Genomic DNA, 18,986 nt, shown 5'->3' on the forward strand with positions numbered 1-18,986 from the left:
GAGTTATCATAAACAGGTTTAAATAAACAAAATAAAATTCGTTCATATATGCGCGGGGGTGTTAAGGAAGCATATGGAATCTGAGTTACATGTAATTCCGTAAAATCACAAATCTTAATTATTAAGTACATATTTAAATATCTAAGCAACGAAACGTAGATCAAAAACAAATAAAAAATACTGAAGACAATTTTTTTCCAGAAATTAGTTTGTATTACGTAGATTTACACATTGATGACGTCATGACTAAAAGTTGAATGTCGTGTGAATTTGATCGGAAAGCATTGTAAACATATTCAAAATATAACTAATCTAAGAACTCTGATAAAGTATTGTGGAGTGATTTATTGAGAATTGAACATAAGAATACTGGGGGAGATGTTAGTTTTATCAAACATTCTCTAAAAGGTATGAAAATTTGCTTTTTTTTCTCGGCCAGGCTTTCCTCTGTCGTTGTTTACGATATAAAAATCCGACTAGAACAACACTACCCCGTATATATCGTTAGTTTGATCAATGCTTAAATTGAAAAGTGCTGCTAGAATCCCATGTTGTGTGTTGTTTTGATGCAATTTGCCGTTTTTCGTGCAAACTATATAAAAGTTGGGAAGGTTTTACAAGAACCGGATGAATAACTTTTTAATAAGGAAACACATAGGATTCTAGCAGCGGTTTTGATTAAACTGAGATGTTTTGCTTTCGCTTGGGTATGTTTATTTTATTTTGAAACTGCGGATTAGTGTGGTTCTATCTCATTTTATGTTAAGGAATATACGTAAGCTATTTATAGTTGTCACGTGATAATGCACTAATGTGGCAGTAATGTACTACCCGATTTTATTGCACTGGCATCTATTTTAAAGGACAATACTAAGTTTTTGACCTTATTCAAAATAGTTATTTTATTCCACGATTTTGAATATAACAGTCAAAATAAGACGCTAAATTGCTCATATGCTTCCTTAACACCCCCGCGTGATGAGGAACTGTATTTTTCCATCATTAAACAGATTTAATTCTATTTGAAAATACATAGAGTCATCACGTTTTACAGTTTGTTAATAATTCAGATATTAATAGCATCATTTTCAAACAAATATTGGTTTTTAAAAAAGAGCAAAGTTCATCGCCTCACTATATTTAGAACAACTTTATAAAAGACTTACACACTGCACACTGACGAGTATTTAATAGGCTTCAATTTTCTTTTTACGAGTTGATGGAATCAACTCAGTTATGTCAGTGCTAAGGGGTTCCCCATGTATCGAGTCGAAGCACATTTTCGATATGAATATATTGTATACATATAAGATCAAATTTTGGGGGTATTTTTGAAACTTGGATAAAATATGAATAAATACTTGGGTTTTTATTATCCATGAAAGCCTACTTATTTAAATAATTGGTAATGATTAATTAAAAAAATATTATCAGTCCGCGAAAGAAAGTAGTGTTATGAAAATGTAGCGTCAAAAGTGAAATATTTCTCAGAATATTTGTTTAAAATATAAATAACATATTAGAAAATACATTTTAAAAAACAAACTGCAAAATTTGTTCCAAGAATTAAACATATTTAAACTTTAGACAAACCACTATTTTTACACGATTGACGTAATTGGTGGTACCAAAATAAACTACATCTTATTGCGCTGTTTTCCCGCGTTAGCGGTAAATCGTTCAAAGGGAAAATGAAATGTAAAAAAATAGGTCTCTAGATGTAATCCAAATTTTCTCAGTATATACATCAATTAATGTATATAATTGTTACTCATTGATTAAATCATATAAACAAATATTGTTTAAATAAACACTTTGATTTTATAAAAATTATTATGGAAATTTTGAGAGTTGGAAGTATGTATCAATACGCGCACGCTGTCTGTGTTTGTAAACAAAGTGTCGAGGGAGAAGATCAGCAGTGTCGAAGTTATCAATTGAAGAATCTACAGCGAGAGAAAGAATTAAAGTGAGCAGTTCCAGTTGAAAAGGTAAATTTATATTCCACTTTTTGTGAAGTGTCTTCTCAGAGAGGCCTGACAAGTCGTTCCTATTGTTTGTTTACAATTTATGTACTCGGCCGTGGCGTGGGTTCGTCCATGTTCATGTCAGTCATGATGCTAGCGATTTTTGAATAATTATCAGAGACCTATATAAGTTCCTGTATTTATCGATCGAATGGATATGTTTATCAGCGATAGTGATACTGTTTAATGTGTTCAATTTTAGAAAGCTTATTCCCAATTTACAATTTTATCGAGCAATAAACACTGCAATCATGAGTTTACATATTTAAAACATAGGGATATACATGTAATGTCAGTAGGTGTACCGTACGTGTTAGACTTTTAACTGTTTCTTAGTTTATATTGAATTTAAACAGTTATTTTTTCAATAGTTATCAAAGTGAATAAGTATAAGTATATATTATGAAGAAGCTGTTCAGCCCATGATTATAGTCCCTGCTCTTGTATACATCTTATTCACAGCAAGAGCTGTATCACCATCTGTAGTTACAGTCTGTAGATATTGAATTACACATCAAGCATTGCAAAGATAGGGTTGGTTTCCGCTTGGGTCTCCAGCTGTGCAGATGCCTGTCTGATAAATTCCTTACAGAATATTTAGGTACATACAGTATATGCAAACAAATGATGTATAAATGAAATATAAAGCATGCTCAATTCACTTCGATATATATAATTCAGAGTTTCATGTCATAGAGACAAGTTACAAATCTAGATTGGAAAAAATCAAGAAGATGTATTTTTATTTTGCATATAACTAAAAGTCCAGGAGTTGAAATTCAAGAGTGGCAAACATCATTATATATCGATACTAATAAATGAAAATAAAGGAGTGGAATTTCAAGTGTTGAAAAAAATCAAGAAATTGAGTTTTTATGCTGCACATAACTGGAAGTCGAGGAGATGAATTTTCAAGAGTGGCATATAAGACAATTGTATATGAATGAAAATCAAGGAGATGTGTTTCAAGTGTTGGAAAAAAAAATCAAGAAATTGAGTTTTTATGCTGCACATAACTGGAAGTCGAGGAGTTGAATTTTCAAGAGTGGCATATAAGACAATTGTATATGAATGAAAATCAAGAAGATGAGTTTCAAGTGTTGAAAAAAAATCAAGAAAATGAAATATTTACTTTGCATATAACTGTAAATCTTTCAAATCAAGGAGTTGAATTTCAGGAGTGGCATATGAATGTATAAATAAAAATCAAGGAGACAAATTTTAAATTAACACTTAAAATACATTCAGTGTATATGAATATGAAAGATTTTGAAATAAAAAAGTGGTTAAATATTCATTTATTTTTAAAGAGCTAATATTTATTGGTTAATGCTAAAAATTTCCCCTTGATATGGGTTTTCCATTTTGATATAAAATAAAAGAAAGAATTGGCCCCATAAGATTCTAAGGAAAAAAAATGGAAAATTCGGATAAGTATACTTTGAGAAATAGGAGAAAAAGAGGGAGTGGCAGTAATAATACCGAAGAAAATGTTGGCAATAAAAGACATGCACACACTTGTGTAAGCAGTAATTATGAGAGCAAAATGAGCAAGTCTAATGAAATATTAGACATTCAATGTGTTGCAGCTATGATGCATCAAGGATCAGAGGATTTTTCAGAATTAAGTAGAGGCAGGCAGTGTGTTGCCAATGCACTAGCAAGTATAGCATTCAAAAGTTTGCCCGGAAAAGAAGTTAAAAAATGGGATTCAGATGATCTCCATTTTTTGCTTTATAAGGGTGATGAGCTTTACAAACACACACGTCGCAAATGTTTATTTCCTTATTTACATCCGAGTGATCTCCCGAAGGGTATATGTTTTTCTGATAAACTTTTGAAATTGACCATTCAGACTACATTTTCTAGGGACATGAGCAGTTCATTCCAAGATAATACCCCATTTTATTCTCTGCCAGCAGCTTTGAACTGTTGTCTTGCAGATGGTTCATGTTCTGGGATTTTAGTTTGTAAAGAAAGTGCTGTTGCAATATTCTATTCAAATTCTGATTTCCATGTATTTGATCCTCATGCTCGTGACAAGTTTGGAAACCCATGCCCAAATGGTTCAGCAGTACTACTCACAGTTCAGAGTTTTCTACAGCTTCAAATTCTATTGCGAAGAATATTTCATGTTGATGGAAGTTGTACTTTTGACTTGCATCAAATTAAAACATCTTGCATGGGTAAAAATTCTTTTTTGCGCATAAAAGATAGATTATGTTTATCAAATATTGACCATTGCCCTGCTTGTTCAAATGTTTCAAAGTTCGTGGATGATAATACTGGACATTGAAATGTAATTGAGAACTTTCACAGCTCTGTCAGCACCGGTCCCTCATTTGTATGTAAAAGTTGCACACAAACATGGTTTAAACACTCTGTTAAAAAGGCTACTGGTATATCAGAGGAGTTTCTAATGTATTGTTCCTTGAATTCAGATGATACATTATGCCACACATGTTATAGACATTTAAAGGAAAAGAAAATTCCTCCATGCTCATCAATGAACGGTTTAAAATTTCCTGTCAAACCTTCAGAGCTTGATTTAACACAATTAGAAGAACGTCTCTGTGCACCAAGAATTCCATTTATGCAATTGCGGGAAAAGCCAAGGGGTGGACAACTAAGTATAACTGGAAATGTAGTTAACGTTCCGGCTGATGTTACAACAACCGTAAAGAAACTTCCAAGAGTTCTCAGTCAAAATGAAACCATACCATTGAAATTCAAACGTAGTCTAAATTTTAAGCATTCTGTTGCATTTGAAAGAATTCGTCCCAACAAAGTAAAAGCCGCAGCAAAATGGTTAATGCAAAACAGTGCATTGTTTCAAAGTGAAGGAATAGAAATTGATCAGGAATGGGAATTTCAAAACCAAGAAAATGAAAGTGATGAAGATTCTGAGGAAATTTTAATGTCTAAATCAGGTAGTGATTGCTTGATTGATTCATGGACTGAAGATACAAATCTTGAAGACAGACCTTCTGGAAATACAGATACCATGCTACAAAGCATAGATTTTCGAGAGTTTAATCAAATTTTGAGTGTGGCACCTGGAGAAAACAATACCCCCCTAAGCATATTCCAAGATAAATATTCAGAATTTCTTGCATTCCCTGCCATTTATTGTGGACAATCAAGACCAGACAATGCTTCAAGACTTGTTCCTCTACATTATAGCACTATATGTAAATGGGAATTGAGAAATATTGATAGGCGATGTGCAACATGTATACCAAATTTGTTTTACAAGTTGAAAAAATTGCAAATTAAACAAATTCAAGACAAGGTCATGCTGGCAATCCGTAAATGCAAAATGAAAGGTAAAAAGTATACAGCAGCACAGATTCTTGACTCACAAACTGCTCAGTCAATTGTAAAATTAAATGAAGGATATCAAGTCTTGCGAACATTACGGGGATCTCCTCCTTACTGGGAAAAGGCAAAAAAAGACATTTTTGCCATGATAAATCAATTAGGATTACCAACATGGTTTTGCTCATTTTCAGCTGCTGAAACAAAATGGGCACCTTTACTGAAAACTTTAGGTGAGCTGATTGAAAATGTATCATATACAGATGATGAGATCTTGAACATGAGCTGGGAGCATAAAAGTAAATTAATTAAGGCCGACCCTGTAACATGTGCAAGATATTTTGATTACAGATTTAGCAAGTTTTTCTCGGATGTTTTGTGTAATGAGATACATCCTGTTGGCCAAATTCAGGACTTCTTCTACAGAATAGAATTTCAGCAGAGAGGTTCCCCTCATGTCCATATGCTTCTTTGGATTAAAGATGCTCCATACATGGTAACTCACGAAAAGAAAGAAATAGAAGATTTCATCAACAAGTATGTCACATGTAACAAAGATGGAGCAGACAGTTCACTTGTGAACTATCAGACACATAGGCATGCAAAAACATGTATGAAAAAAAAACAAACCAATATGTAGGTTCAATTTTCCTATTCCACCAATGCCATACACTATTATCCTTTCATCTTAGATGATGATGATGAAAATTTTGCTGCTGCTTCTGTCACCTTCAATGATATCTGTGCATATCTGAATTCTGATGCATTTAAAGGAAGTGATTTAACATTTGAACAATATTTGTCAGTATTGAATGTAGAAATAGAGACTTACATTCATGCTATTCGATCATCTCTGAAACAAGACAGAGTATTTTTGAAAAGGAGCCCAAAAGATAGTCGAGTAAATTCATACAATCCCATATTACTTGAAAGCTGGCAAGCAAACTTGGACATCCAATTTATTTTGGATCCATATGCTTGTGCAACATATATTGTTTCATATATATATCAAAGGGACAAAGGGGAATGTCAAATTTGCTTCGCCATGCATGTGAAGAGGCTCGAAGGAATGAATCTGATATTCGTCAACAGGTTCGCAAAATAGGAAACAAATTTTTAACTCATGTTGAAATTGGGGCTCAGGAAGCAGTTTATATTGTTCTTCAAATGCCTTTGCGCCACTCTTCAAGGTGTATAACCTTTATAAATACTTCACCACCTGAGGAACGTGTAGTATTATTGAAGCCAAGACATGTTTTGGAAGATTTGAAAGATGACAGCACTGACATTGAATCAGGCAATATTTTGACTTTATACCAGCAAAGACCCAAAATAATAGAAGGATTGTGTCTAGCAGACTTTGTATCACAGTTCTCTGTAAAGTATAAAACTGCAAAGACGAAAAAAGCATTGGACGAAGAATTTTTACCAGAAAATGAATATGAAGAAGATATATCAGAGGACTATCATTATGCTCCATTGGAAGTGGAAGAGCTAGCCCAAAGTTATGTGTACAAAAATGGTGTAGAAGTTATTAAAAGGAAAAAACCATGTGTTCTCAGATGGGTTCATTTTGATAAAGAAACGGATTCAGAAAAATATTATCGTGAACATCTTATGCTGTTCATTCCATGGCGTAATGAGGAAAAAGATCTGATTAAAACTTTTGCATCCTTTGAGGAAAGTTTCCAGTCTTGCAGATTGCAAGTTGAAAAAAAACTAAAGGAATACCAAAAAAGAGAAATCAATATAAATGATGTAGAGCAAATGTTACACTGCATGGATGATAATGCATGCTCTGAGTATATTGCTCCTGGTTGTGAACATCAAGATGAGATCGACAAAGAGGAAGGAAATACATTATCAGAGAAGTATGGTTGTTTTGATCCAGGAAAACATGCACCAGAGTATGATATTGGGCTTGACATTGGGATTGTTCGAAAACAACTGGAAGAAGACATATCTCAGCTTGGAGAAATGGATGATTATTCATATAGGAAAATGGTGAGAAGTTTAAATGAACAACAAAAAGAGTTTTTCAACCATGTAATGCATTGGTTAAAAACAAGGATAAGTCCATTGTATGTTTTTCTGACAGGGGGAGCTGGTGTTGGAAAAAGTGTTGTTACTAGGGCTCTATATCAAGGGTTGCTGAAATTTTATTCACACCAGTTAAATGAATCCCCAGACACATTTCATGTTTTGTTATGTGCACCAACTGGGAAAGCGGCTCACAATATAAATGGTGCTACCATACATTCATCATTCTGTATTCCTGTTGGACAAGGATTTGCTTATAAGCCACTTGACATGCAGCAGTTGAATACTCTTAGAACAAAATATATGCATTTAAAAGTTCTTATTATAGATGAAGTATCCATGGTAGGCCAAAACATGTTCAATTTTGTAAATTTGAGGCTGCAAGAAATAAGGGGCTGTCCAAAACCCTTTGGGGGTGTGAGTGTGATTACAGTAGGAGATTTATACCAACTGAAACCAGTCATGGATAAATGGATATTTTCCCAATTTGAGCGAGATTATGGTCCATTGGGTGCTAATCTGTGGAAGGACAATTTTCACATGTATGAACTAACAAAAATAATGCGACAAAAGGATGACAAGGATTTTGCAGAATTGTTGAACAGACTACGAGAAGGAAAGCACAATGCAGATGATATTAATGTTTTTAAAATGCATGTAACAGAAGATGATGCTGAGCTTTCTGATATACCACATTTGTACACAACAAGAAAAGAAGTAGAAATGTACAACACAAGGGTGTATGATATTGCACAAGTGAATATGAAAATTGAAATTCAGGCTATTGACTGGGTAATTGGCACTTCAGATTCAAAAATACAATCTAGAGTTCTGGATCGAATCCCAGTTGAAAATTCTAAAACCATGGGATTGTCAACCAAACTTAAACTAGTTCTAAACATTCCAGCTGAAATAACAAACAATGTAGACGTTCAGGATGGTATAACAAATGGAGCTTCTTGCATAGTGAAGCATTTTGATTTTAGAGTAGAGGGATCTAACAGATGTAGCATCATCTGGGTTGAATTTACTGAAAAAGAAATTGGGAAAGCAATGAGGACAAAATTAGCAAGATTGTTCAAACCTGATATAAGTAAAACATGGACGCCAATTTTGGAAATAACCAGAATATTTAAAATCCACGTGAATGGAACATATCAGGTTAAAAGGAAACAATTCCCTTTACAACTGAGTACTGCAAAAACCATTCACAAATCCCAAGGATCCACGCTCACAGATGCAGTTGTTCACTTGGGCACAAGAAAAAATGAGCATATGCATTATGTTGGATTCAGTAGAGTTGTATGTCTGAAAAACTTGCATATTTTGCATTTGAATGAAAATAAAATTTCTGTGTCAACGTATGTGCAAGAGGAAATGGATAGGCTAAGGCAAGAATGTATGCTTCAACTGTGTGTCAGAAATTTACAGGATAATTTGTCACAAGGATCTATTGTCTCATTCTTCAATGCAAGATCACTTCGTCTTCACATTCTTGACTTAAGAGAAGATACAAGTATTCTTCCATCAGATATTATTTTTATTTCTGAGACTCGCCTCATGGCTGGTGATGATGATAATTCACTTGAGATTCAAGATTTTACATTGCATAGAAATGATTTTCCAAACACAGATGGAAACAGACCTTCTTATGGTTTGGCTGTTTATCTTAAAGATACCATTTTGTCTAAAGTAAGAAATGTTAAAAAAAGTAGTTTTGGGAGAATACAGGTTTTGTCAGTAAATATTGCTGTTGGAGAACTAGTTTCATTGATTTTTCTGTATATTCCTCCACAAGAGAAAAGCAATGAGGTGAAAAAATCATTAAGAAACATCATAAAGATTCATGCAAGTAATCCAAATGCCATTGTATTAGCTGGTGATTTCAATGTTGATAACTCAAAATCAGATACATTTGCCAAATATATGTTGAAAGAATTTAATTTACGATATTTGCAGACTGGCAGCACCGCAGACTATGATTCCACTTTAGACCATATTTACACAAACATCCTACCTATTCAGATTAATTTTTGGGGTACGCTAGAGTCATATTACTCTGACCATAAACCAATATATGTCTCACTTGAATAGTCAGTTTGATATGAACTCAAGTCAACTTGGCCATTCAAAAAGTGTGTTTTAATTCCCCATTGATATTAATAGAACACTTGCAGAAGACTGAATATTAAATTACAGTAACTTTCATATGAAATTTTTACTGATATTTATGTTTTTCTCATGAAAATGTTTCTTTTATTAGTATGTAAAAGTTACTCCTTGTATTCATTAACTTCACTTACTTCTTTTTAGATGCTTAACATAGCAAAGCTGAAAAATTCCAAAAGCAATAAGCCCTACACACTGCCTTTGAAAGCAAGAGTTGGTGGAGTGAGTGGAGCTATGCATCATCAGGTTGATGGAGGAGAAAAAAAGGAGTACAAAATCATTGGAGTTGCTGACAGCACTGGAGCCATCAAGTGCATCCTGTATGACAGGACAAAAGAAAAAACTTTGCAGAAGGGAAACTCAGTAATTCTTATGAATTACATCTTCAAAAGAGAGCCATCAGAGTCAATAATCATAACAAAAAATTCTAAAGTCATGAAGACTTCCAACTTGGAAGTTGGACAAGAACTGCTGGACAGGGCGGAATTAATCGCCAATCCGCCACCAGCAGTGACAATTCCTATCAAAAAGGCAAAGACCAGTCCAGTAAAAACCCTGGTCTCCATTCAGGGTCGAGTTGTTTCAGTAAGTCTATTTCTTTTTTTGTAAATTTGGATATGATATAATAGAAAATGCATGTGTTACAGAAAGATTTTAAAAATTGTAATTGATCTTAAATATATAACAGAGGGGAAAATTTAGTGTGACATTGATATGTCTCCATTATTTCAGGAAGATATGATTAAAACTGTGAAAGTCAAAGGAAATGATGTCCAAGTGAAATCTGTAACTTTAAAAGATGAAACGGATTGTGTAAAGGTGTCGCTGTGGAGAAATCTATCCGATTCAGCAGCAGTTGGAAAATTTCTGAGTTTTACTGATGTAGTCGTAACAAGTTTCAATGATGAAGTCTCTGTGTCAACAACATCAAAGACAACCATTCAGGTATGAACTGTTAAAATATTATAAATTCTACTCTAAAAAAAATCGCATAATCTGATGTAGGTAATGACAAATGCAATAAAACTTTACTGTATGAAATTATATTTCTAATGCCTGTATCATGTATTAATACAGCATGAAGAATATAAATAATATTTTACACTCTAACTGTCGATCACAAAATTCAATAATAGAATGTGAAAATATTTGTCCAATTTTTTTCATATTTCTATATTTAGGAAAAAGAACCACCAAGCTCAAGTTTGGAAGGGACTGTTGTTGGGTATGAGGTTGGTGACAACTGCTTCACAGTACTCTTTACAATTGGAGAAGATTTCCAAACTTTCACAATTGCTTTGGACATTCTTGTTGAATTCCTGGAATGTACCGATGAAGAAGTGGAGAATACGTTGCAACAAAAACTACCATTCTCCTGCAGACTACAGGTTAAGGATAGCTCTGTAGAGTCAATAACAAATTCATAAATTTATGATAATGTTGTTTGACACTATTAATTGTTGGTAGTAAATGATTCAAGTTCAGTTCTTCAAAACAAGATTATTTTGAACTGAGGGATTGATAAAGTGTTCTCAGGATGACCATATTGTGTTCAACTAGAAACTTAAATATTCTTTTAAAAAAAATTGTTGGATTTCAGTTTTGTAAATTTGTAATCTTGGTTGCAATATTCTTTTCAATCAGCCATTTTCCTATTTTTCACATTAACACCTTTTTATGTTCTTTGCTGAAGTTAAATAATGAATGTCAATGGTACATTTACATTTTATGATATTCTACTTGTGAACTATTCAATTTTTTCTAAACACTAAAATCTACAAAACATGAATTGTGATGACATATAACCAGTTTTAATTGTATTTAATCAACCCTTTCTGATATGATTTTAAGTTTATTAATGCATTAACTGGTTATTTAATGCACTCACTTTTTACATGTTTGCATTATTTTAATTTTTACCTTTGTGTGCTGAACTCTAGTCTTGACATTACATGTATTTGTTTCTGTGGATAAATGTTCTCCTTTTTTTTTTATTGTTTTCTTTTTGAGTAGTTCAATCAACTGTTGTTTCAACTGATAGTTGAATATATGAGCAGAAGTAAATGTAATGTTTGAAAGCATGGATACCTTTTTATTATTTTAAGGTTCATTGCTGCATTTACTGGTAATTTAATGCACTTGTTTACATGCTTGCATCATTTTCATTGTTTTACCAATGTATGTTTGGATTCTTGACATAATTTGTTTTCCTGTAGATAGATGTACAAATTTTTTATGTTTCCTTTTAGAACAGTTACATTTAACTTTTTTGTTTGAACTGATGGCTGAATACATGTCCGAGCAGAAGCAAATGTAATATTTCAAAGCATAGATACTATTTCATTATTTTTTATATTATAACTGGGTAACTATACAGTTTTTGATATGCCATTTTTATATCCTTTGCAGGTCTCATTGTGCACAAATATCTTGTGCGATACTTTCTAAAGTTAATTAATGCTTGTACATGACAATCACAAATATTTCATTTTTGAAATTTTTGTTTACCTTGTTTACTTTTGAAAATATAGCCAGTTTACACCCTTATTGTAATAAAGCCTGTCTGATCCCATTTTGGGTTCATTATTGGATTTGGATATATGCATTTGTATACTTGCATGCATCATTAGAATTTTTTTTTTAGTTGAGATGAACAACTGAGATAGATGTATTATTTCTTGTTTTTCTTCTAGGATAGTTAAATTTCTCTTTACACAAACTGATGGTAGAATGCAGCACTCATTGGACGCAGAGTGCACGTAATTAGTAGTTTTGATAGCACTGATTCTTTTTCAATATTCGATATAAATATCTGTTGTTCTTTTGAAATTGTTTATGCATATATGATGAAAAATTACTGTTAGTGATTGTATACAATAGATCTCTACTTCTTATTCTGCTTTTGCTTTTACTTGCAATTGTGTTAAACTAGAACTATTAAACATTTTAGGATTTTTTTGTTAAAATTGTTGGTATTTTACTTAAAAATATCATCTTAAATTTGAAAGTTTTTATTTGTTTCTAACTGAAAATGTATAGTCATTCTTTAACAACTTTCATAAAAATTGATAATCAGGAACTATAATTTTATGTCCACTGATGTCAATATTGGTGCTACATTTTTTTTATTGTTAATAAACCAGTTACTTTGAATCTACAAATAAGTCAATTTGTTTGTTTTTTTTCCTTTTCATTAACTATTGGGATCAACTGCCAACATACAAATGTGATACAACAGTATAGAAATGAATTTAAAAATAGAATAACTCCATAAATCTGATTTATAATCCTGTTGCACTATTATCTTTTAAAGGGTCCTATCTATTAACCTTATAATACTTTACTTGACAGCATTCTTTATATGGATTTGAAAGTCTTGTTCATTTGAAACAAGGGGGTTATTCAATACCATCAACTCGTATCAGTACTTTCAGTACTTTGATTTTTTTTTGTAGTTACATGTTAGCCACTAATGGTTATATAATATTTTTTCACTGCAACACGGAAACTGTTCGTATATCTGTGATCCTTTAACTTTCAAAAGTGGAGTAGCATGGGAAGTAAATATCTGAAGGACCTATAATAAAAGAACAAGTTTTATCTTTATATTGTATGCATATGCAGAAGCGAATTAGTCTTGGAATTACTACACTTACAGCAAACGTTTGTCTTGCGGAACTGTAAAATGCGATGACTCAAGAGTATTGTCATAATTTGGTACACTTTAAACAAAAAGCAAACAAATATTAATTACAGTCCTGTTGATCTTATATGTACAAAAGAATATAACCAGGAGGGGTGCATGTTCAGTATATGCTTTGGCAAGATAAAACATTGAAGGCAATGACAACACACCGTGTTAAAAATAACAAACCGTTGTAACGTAGATCATTAGAAGGCTGGATGATCAGCAAATCAAACCGTCATATCAACCTTAAATAATTTAATATCATTAATAGACGCACAATATGTTACATAGTAAAGGAACATTCTACAAATTTTAAGGTTTAAAATTATGAATAATTACTAATATTTTTAAAAGGAGCTCTTCGTCTTCAGGGGATAAATATTTTCTAAAAATAAATGATCATGACTATCCACATCCTCTTAAAGCCATATTAAATTACACTCTATTCACAATATATTGGAACGAGACTGGTATTATGCATTGCTTTTACTTTGTGTTACATCGATTACCTGCTACTGTGGAACCATTACATTTCATGGGGGCCAATTTTCGTGGATTGCTTAAATTTTACAGGTTCGTGGAAACGTATTTTCGTGTATTCTGTTCAATCTGCAAAGGAAATATGTCTTAATACCCTTATTTATTAATTCGTGGAGGATGTTAATTCGTGGGTGAAGGGTATCCACCAATTCCACGAAAATTGAGCCACCACGAACTCTAATGATTTCACAGTATTTCGATCAATCAACATATCAAACTCAAATGCTTTATCCATCTGTCTTAACTGAAAAAGGAATGAATAGCAATAAGTCAATAAGAAAATTCAAGCACTTTAATATGAAAAACCAATATTTCATTTCAACGAATAAAAAAAAGACAAACTGTATACAGGGTTATTTCCGCTCCGTATCACTTTCGCTTAATAATTTTTTTCAGCTATTTAATTATCTAACTTTTTTCTCAGAAAACAATCTGCAACAAACATTGTTTTGGTTATTCGAGTTTCACATTTTGTGTTGTCTGTAGATATATCAGAGTAAAAAGCAATTTAAGAGATGTTTCGTCTAGACTACTTTATTTTTCCCCCATTCAACTGAATATCAGTATACCATAGAATAATACCATCAACATATCATTTAACCGATAGAACACATATGTAAACAATAACAAAACCTGAGCTTTGAAATGTTAGAAAGCATCAACGACACTCATAAATCTAAACCTTAAAAATAGAAAAATAAATTTCAAAAATTTGGAGCTTCAGTTGCGTCAAAATGACTTCAAGGATTACTGTAATTCCTTTTTTTGGTAGGAGATAAGCTTAAACTACAACTCATGTTAAGACTGATTAAATGAGAGTCTTGTATTAAACAAGGCATTCAAAACATTTTTACATTATTTATAAATGAAAACATTTAATCAACAAGAAATAGACGTAACATTTATGTGAAACCCCTGAAAAAATAAAAAAACAAACAAACAAAAACAAACATTAAGCAAAAGCAATAAACAAATGAAAAAGAACACAAAAATATCACACAAAATATATTACAAAAACAAAAGGCGAATATAGCATTCAAATGCTTTAAAAAATGGGATGCTGTTTCTTTTTCAACATTTTAACAGATCCCAGTATACCAATATGTTCATTTGGCCGTGTCAAGGGTAAGGGTAAAACATTTAAAAAAAAAATAGTTCGTCTTTCTAACAAATGATTCGAATTTTCACATAACATATATCTTTGAAAAAACGTAGTTTTCATTCGGGTTCTATGCTAATGAAGTATATACATTATAGTTTACTCTTTGGTCAGCATGCTCGATTTCTTGGTAAGCAGAAAGTCCGTTTTCTTGAATATAAATACTGTTCACAATAGTGTTCGGGTTTTCGACAGATTCGTCTACCATTTCTTCTCGATTGCGGCATCTTGCAAGTACCTGTCTGGATCTGAAAGTTTAGTAAACTGACATGACGTATTTTCAAATGTTACAAGTAAATACGATCACGATCGAGTGAAAAATAATTCGAGTACTAATAAGTAACGTACATGAAGTTAGTAAGAGCACTGGCTGAAAACAATATAACAACGATGATAATGGAATAAAAAGGATCTTGAACTGTAGTTTGCAAAACAGGTGGACCATAAGCTGCAAAAGAATATCATATACATGAACAGGTTTCTCTAATTTATGCAGTTACATCATTATTAAAGGGGGGGGGGCAATATTTCCTTTCCTTTTTACCTATACTCATTTCTTTTTGTTTATTTGTTTGTTACATTGTGTTATTTTGTTTTTTACATTTTTAGATGTAAGTTGCTTTGATTAATTCCTTGCGGAGCCACAAGGAACTAGGACCCGATAGCAATTGTCCATTCTTCCTTTTGTTTTATTCAATATCGTATTGAGTTGTTTATTACTTTGTTTACACTTTTTAAGATAAAAAAAAAAGAAGGGAAATACTACGTTACATAGATTTCGTCATATTGATTTCATATTTTTTGGTCAAAATAATTTTAGTCTTTTGTAATTTCAGCTGTCCCTAACAAGCATGTACACGATCACTTTTATCTGATGTGTTTAGATTATATTCCTTTCTCATATTCAAACGTAGTTTTGAGAAATCCAAACACCAATGATTATTTGTCCTTTTAATTCAAATTTTTCATTGTCTATTTAAATACTTAAAGAATTTCTAGAGATCAAAATTTAATCAACGCTATCATGTAACATTTCTGATTTTATTTCAACTGAACTAAATTAAAACAAAACGAGTAATTGTATATACTTTACACAACCAGATAATTGTACAATTTTTAAAAAAAAATATTTAGAATGGAATATTATTATAACATTTTACATTACATGTATGCTGTTAAATAATCATACCATCATTCATTGGCCGTACGAGTGTCTTGTTCTTGAATTTATCTCTTGCTGGAAATAAACAACAAATGACCAAAGTAAAAAATGTTTACATATTCAGGTATTCATACATTTTTCTCATGATTTTGGAGAAAAATGCCACGCATGCACAAAGGGTACTGAATCAGTTAACATAAATCGAATAATATGCAATGTATGTACATTCAATACAAAGGTCTCCTTGAAAACTGGAAACACATCGGCGAGGAAACTGACCGGTCACGTTGTTACATTTTTCTCAATACAGGTAGAGACAATGTCCACATGTCCTAGAGCAATTACACTACTGGCTCTAAAAAAAACCTGTCCGTATGGAAATCCCCTGTCTTCCCCTGTCACCCTTTGTGTTTTCACTGTCGTCCCCTGTACACCCCCTGTGCGCCCCTGTACACATCCCCTCTGTGCCAATGAAAGCCCCTGTCACCCCCTGTACGCCCCTGTCATCCCCTGTAAGCCACTGTATACCCCTGTGCATGCCCCTGACATCCCCTGTACGACTTTTGACTGTTTTTTTTCAATGTTATATTCTTTATTCAACTATTGAAATCACATATGTTATATTTTGAGCTATAAGTCAATATTTGCACTTAACAGCCCCGAATCTCAAGACACACTGTCATCGTAATTTTAGAAATGGCGTGTTTTAGTTAATAATTTATTGATACTTCAGCTGATGATTTATTCTCATTATCAATTTCATTAATTTCTAAAATCTAATTTTCATATCTCTGCAAAGTGTTAATTAATTGCCAGTGAACAGAAATCTGCCGCCAAGGTCAGAACATGTAAATGTGTTTTCTATACATGTAGGAGGTTATTTAGATACTAAGAGAGAGAGAGAGAGAGAGAGAGAGAGAGAGAGAGAGAGAGAGAGAGAGAGAGAGAGAGAGAGAGAGAGAGAGTTTGCATTGATTTTGAATTAAATTCATGAAATGTATAGTTTACTCGTGAATTAATTTCCTAATAAGTAAACATGCAATCTTAATTTCATTACCTAAATTGCATTGATTTTTAATTGAAAGTAACAAATAGTTTACCCGGGAATTAACTAATAAGTAAACATGCAATCCTAATTATTTAGATTAGACTTAGAGCTGTCAAATTGATTTTAAATTCATCAATGTTTTATTCTACACTACATCAATTAATCAAAAAACTTGACACATGATTAACAACAAGCTGATTGAAGCTACTGTTTTCAAAGGAGAGGATGTTGACATTTTTTTCACTCGGTCAGTGATTATATAATAGCTACTGTACACAGCCCTTCTTGACAATTTGCAGTGCACGGTATAGCGAGATAGGAAAAAAGAGATGATAGACACACGTGTACATGTATATATACACACACTTCCTCAGATCTGAATGGTCGGTCAGTGATTACATATTAGCTATATACTGTATACAGCCCTTCTTGACAATTTGCAGTGCACGGTAGCGAGACTGGGAACAATGAGGTGACAGACACACGTGTACTTGTATATACACATATACGTCCACAGGTCTGGATTCTCGGTAATGATACACAATAATGCAATATGTTGTTTAAACACCCCTTATGACTTGTGTCCAAGTCTGTTAAGTAAAGAAACAAGAAATTGAAAATTTAGATTTTTCAGTTCTGAGAATTTCAAACACGAAAAGATTGAAGAGCTTTAAATTCAGAACATTATTTGGCACAGTGATATGAATTAAAACTGTATATTGCTCTTTCATATTTTTCATTTTTCAAATCAAATTGAATTTAAATAAATGTATGATATTTTTCTAATCCGAAACACGTAACATTGTTTAAGATAATGCATGTGTGTATATATTTTACCCCGTCACCGGCATTTATATACAGTCATGCATTAAATCATTCAATAACCGTATCATTGCTCTAATTACATGAGGACAATTCTATACAGTAATGCATATAAATTACTAAACTGGAAAATGCACACTGATAGAAGTTAAAAGTGTCAATGAATAGGTCTAACCCCCCCCCTTCCAACAAAAATCATCTCTCTCTCTCTCTCTCTCTCTCTCTCTCTCTCATTTATACACAAAAATGCTGACAACAAATACCAGCGATTTACATGGACTTCTTAAAGACTTATTTAATTCTATGTATCATTACACTGGACAAAATAGTCAAAATATAGGTGATCATTTCATCATTTCGATCGGTGTATCATAACGGAAATTCTATAGAAATTGGTTAAAGTACATGCATTAAATAGATAACGTATGTTTATGTTCATGGAGAAATGTGTTTTTAAGTCCAGTGATGAGCCTGTCGATGCCGGGTAAGAAATCTAAATAAAACGCTTCTACTGACCACGGTGCGTCAGATCATTAGTATGCACTTGATCGCATTTACTTATTAGGAGGAGAATGTTATAGCGCAGTGTCCGTGCGTATGAAATGGGGGTGCGGGAAACACAGCTCTCCAGTAGTCATCTGGAAGCTGTCTTTCTGCCTCCTCTTTTATACAGGTAAGATAAATTAAAAGGCTTGCGCGCATTCTCGAAAGTAAAGTAAATAGACTCAGAGGGTTCAACTAATATTTTATTTTCAGAGATTTTTGTAATGAATAATAATGTTGATAAATTTCATTGTAATTAATATTGATATTTATTGTTAAAATGTCATACTATATAAAAATAAAAGAGTAGTCATCTGGAAGCTGTCTTTCTGCCTCCTCTTTTATACAGACTGGGACACGGGCTACTCCCCAGGTAGAGGAGGAGAGATTCCGGAAACACCTTGGCTAGCTAGGGCACCCGCCAAGTGTGGGGATGTTGGAACAAAGATCTCGAGGATCTTGATAAATTA

The 18,986-nt window shown here is 32.6% G+C and overlaps 3 protein-coding genes across 4 annotated transcripts in view; 2 read left to right on the forward strand and 1 right to left on the reverse strand.

Annotated features, from left to right (window-relative positions):
• The first annotated feature begins 1,221 nt into the window (after nt 1-1,221).
• Nucleotides 1,222-12,996, forward strand: LOC105325211 (uncharacterized). Its single transcript, XM_066069403.1, has 4 exons — nt 1,222-1,991; nt 9,699-10,139; nt 10,287-10,499; nt 10,736-12,996. The coding sequence occupies exons 2-4, from the start codon at nt 9,699-9,701 to the stop codon at nt 10,979-10,981; spliced, it is 900 nt and encodes a 299-aa protein (XP_065925475.1). The 5' UTR covers nt 1,222-1,991; the 3' UTR covers nt 10,982-12,996.
• LOC136276001 (uncharacterized) lies at nt 3,574-9,479 on the forward strand. The gene is made up of 6 exons (XM_066086563.1): nt 3,574-3,691; nt 5,540-5,667; nt 5,758-5,893; nt 6,038-6,246; nt 6,360-8,687; nt 9,345-9,479. Exons 1-6 carry the CDS (start codon nt 3,574-3,576, stop codon nt 9,477-9,479), a joined length of 3,054 nt encoding a protein of 1,017 aa, XP_065942635.1.
• Nucleotides 12,997-14,626: 1,630 nt separating the features above from the next.
• LOC105334200 (multiple epidermal growth factor-like domains protein 10) overlaps nt 14,627-18,986 on the reverse strand; it is a 46,868-nt gene continuing 42,508 nt past the window's right edge. The window contains exons 14-16 of one of the 2 annotated variants that reach the window (XM_066069346.1): nt 16,131-16,178; nt 15,290-15,389; nt 14,627-15,189 (exon numbers count right to left, since the gene is read on the reverse strand). In XM_066069346.1, coding sequence (XP_065925418.1) covers nt 15,012-15,189; nt 15,290-15,389; nt 16,131-16,178 — 326 coding nt within the window. In that variant the 3' untranslated portion in view covers nt 14,627-15,011. The remainder of the gene's footprint in view (nt 15,190-15,289; nt 15,390-16,130; nt 16,179-18,986) is intronic. The other variant, XM_066069369.1, reaches the window with a different exon arrangement.

Source organism: Magallana gigas, chromosome 1 (genome assembly GCF_963853765.1).
Source record: "Magallana gigas chromosome 1, xbMagGiga1.1, whole genome shotgun sequence".
Taxonomy (NCBI): Eukaryota; Metazoa; Mollusca; class Bivalvia; order Ostreida; family Ostreidae; genus Magallana; species Magallana gigas.